We start from the raw sequence: 2,500 nt of genomic DNA, 5'->3' as shown, positions 1-2,500 counted from the left end.
GTTTTGAGTGTGTTTTGAGTGTGTTTGGGATATTGTGAGGTGTTTTGAGTGTGTTTTGAGTGTGTTTGGGATATTGTGAGGTATTTTGAGTGTGTTTTGAGTGTGTTTGAGTGTGATTTAAGTATATTTGAGTGTGTGCGTGCGTGCGTTTGAGTGTGCAACAGTTAACCATGTCTGTATGTCCGTATGTCTTTCAGGTAATCCGCGATATATTAGGACAACAGCCACCGCAGCAGCACCCCCCCCCCCCAGCAAGCCCCCAGCTACTCCCAGGGCCCCCCCGAGGTAGTGGAGGCGCTGAACCCCAGTGTGGGAGGGCTCGGGGGCGCCGGGGGGCGTGGGTGCCCGTCGCGCCCCTGTAGAGAGGATTATCAATATTCGGTTTGAGGATGGCCCGGCGGAGACTGACGAGGCGGAGGTGAGGGGGAGGGGGGAGAGGGAGGGGGTGGGGGGTGGGGAGAGGGAGGGGAAGGGGAGGGAGAGAGGGAGAGCTTTGGTTGTGAATGGTGAAAGTGAGAGAGAGAGAGAGAGAGAGAGAGAGTGTGTGTTTAAATACCTTACTTATATTATATTAAAAATTTTACTACTACTACTACTACTACTACTACTACTACTACTACTACTACTACTACTACTACTACTACTACTACTACTACTACTACTACCTCCTCTTCCTCCTCTTCTTTACCCTTCCTTACTAAAAACACACACACACACACACACACACACACACACACACACACACACACACACACACACACACACACACACACACACACACACACACACACACACATACTTAAACACCTCTTGTGTGACCCTACCTTTAACAAACACACACACACACACACACACACACACACACACACACACACACACACACACACACACACACACACACACACACACACACACACACACTTAAACACATACTTAAACACCTCTTGTGTGACCCTACCTTTAACAAACACACACACACACACAGCTGCATGGCCCGACCTTTTCCCGAACTGGCCCTGTGAGTGACCTGACCCGGAATATGTCTCAGATGACCTTTGCCCCGAGACAACAACAACAACAACAACAGCAGCAGCAGCAACAACAACAACAACAACAGCTGCATTCCAGAAGGTAAGATATGTTGTTTGTTTGTTTGTTTGTGTGTTTTTGTTTGTGAAATATTTATACAGTTAAAAAATTGCAGTTACTAATCTCTCTCTCTCTCTCTCTCTCTCTCTCTCTCTCTCTCTCTCTCTCTCTCTCTCTCTCTCTCTCTCTCTCTCTCTCTCTCTCTCTCTCTCAGGTGGGATGAACCTCAAGTGAACATAACTAGCTGGAGCGATCGACCGCAGCCCTCTCAAGACCCCCCAACATTCACCCCTCCCACAGCCACCCCAGGGCCCTCAGTGTCACCCCAGCCAGTGTACACCCCCGTACAGCCCCAGCGCACCTCCCCCAGGCCGCAGGGTCCCCGGGGGTACACCAAACCCGTGGAAAATGAAGCAAATGTGACAAGGCAGTGGCCACCAACTTCCTCCTCTGCCGTGGGGTCTGCTAATCTTGCTTCTCCTGCTGCCTCTGCTGACTCGCCGGCCGCCACACCCGCACAGCAGCAGTACCAGACCCTCCCCCCGAGCAGAAGCAGCAGTTTGCCCAGTTCATGCAGCAGCAGAGGCAGCAGACATGGCCTCCACCGCAGCAGCAGTCCCAGCAGGCGTTCTACCAGCCACAGCCAATCTCCGAAGAGCAGAAGCAGGTCTTCCAGCTGTCACAGCAACCACAGCCCCAGTACCAGCCACAGCAATCCTTCCAGCCACAGCAGATGACACAGCAAGCCACCTGGCCCCCAAAACAGCTCTCCCCACAGCCTGTGCAGCCTAAACAGCCCTCCCCGCAGCCTGTTCAGCCTATCCCACAGCCTGTTCAGCCTATCCCACAGCCTGTTCAGCCTACCCCACAGCCTGTACAGCCTACCCCACAGCCTGTACAGCAAACGTGGCCCCCAAAACAGCCCTCCCCGCAGCCCAGGCCACCACAGCAGCCACAGCAGAGCCAGACACAGCCAGATAGGGCCACTTTTTGGAAGGAATTGGAAGACAGAAGACAGAATTTGGGGTTAGGACAGGAGGAGGGGGGCAGGAGGAGCCCTCACGACCCCCCCGCAGAGGGTCACGCCAGGATTCCCCCCCACAGGTAAGAGGGAGGGAGGGAGGGAGGGAGGGAGGGAAGGGTGAGAGAAAGAGAGAGGGAGAGGGAGGAGAGGGAAAGAAATATTAATGATAAAATATGAAAATTGGAAAGGTAAAGAGAGAGAGAGAGAGAGAGAGAGAGAGAGAGAGAGAGAGAGAGAGAGAGAGAGAGAGAGAGAGACCTAACCCCACACCCCATTGCAGGACCCACAGCGGCCACAGCACTTCTACAATGGGGAGAACACAGCGCCAAATACCGCAGGGCCACGTTACACCTCTGTGGTAACCGTCGCAGCAGACCAAGATGCTGG

General features: G+C 53.4%; 2 protein-coding genes across 2 annotated transcripts in view; both read left to right on the top strand.

Annotated features, from left to right (window-relative positions):
• Positions 1-289, top strand: part of LOC135095911 (uncharacterized) — an 11,069-nt gene extending 10,780 nt beyond the window's left edge. Inside the window, exon 6 of the mRNA XM_063997056.1 lies at positions 198-289. Coding sequence (XP_063853126.1) covers positions 198-289 — 92 coding nt within the window. The remainder of the gene's footprint in view (positions 1-197) is intronic.
• A 13-nt stretch (positions 290-302) lies between these two features.
• The window catches only part of LOC135096111 (uncharacterized), a 5,306-nt gene continuing 3,108 nt past the window's right edge, over positions 303-2,500 (top strand). Inside the window, exons 1-4 of the mRNA XM_063997376.1 lie at positions 303-418; positions 1,049-1,131; positions 1,304-2,193; positions 2,394-2,500. The exon at positions 2,394-2,500 is cut by the window's right edge and continues 3,108 nt beyond it. Of these exons, the coding sequence (XP_063853446.1) occupies positions 1,049-1,131; positions 1,304-1,826 (606 nt within the window). The 5' untranslated portion in view covers positions 303-418 and the 3' untranslated portion in view covers positions 1,827-2,193; positions 2,394-2,500. The remainder of the gene's footprint in view (positions 419-1,048; positions 1,132-1,303; positions 2,194-2,393) is intronic.

This window comes from Scylla paramamosain, unplaced genomic scaffold, assembly GCF_035594125.1.
Source record: "Scylla paramamosain isolate STU-SP2022 unplaced genomic scaffold, ASM3559412v1 Contig2, whole genome shotgun sequence".
Taxonomy (NCBI): Eukaryota; Metazoa; Arthropoda; class Malacostraca; order Decapoda; family Portunidae; genus Scylla; species Scylla paramamosain.
Note: the sequence above shows the minus strand (reverse complement) of the source record. Positions and strands in the feature narration are given on the sequence as shown.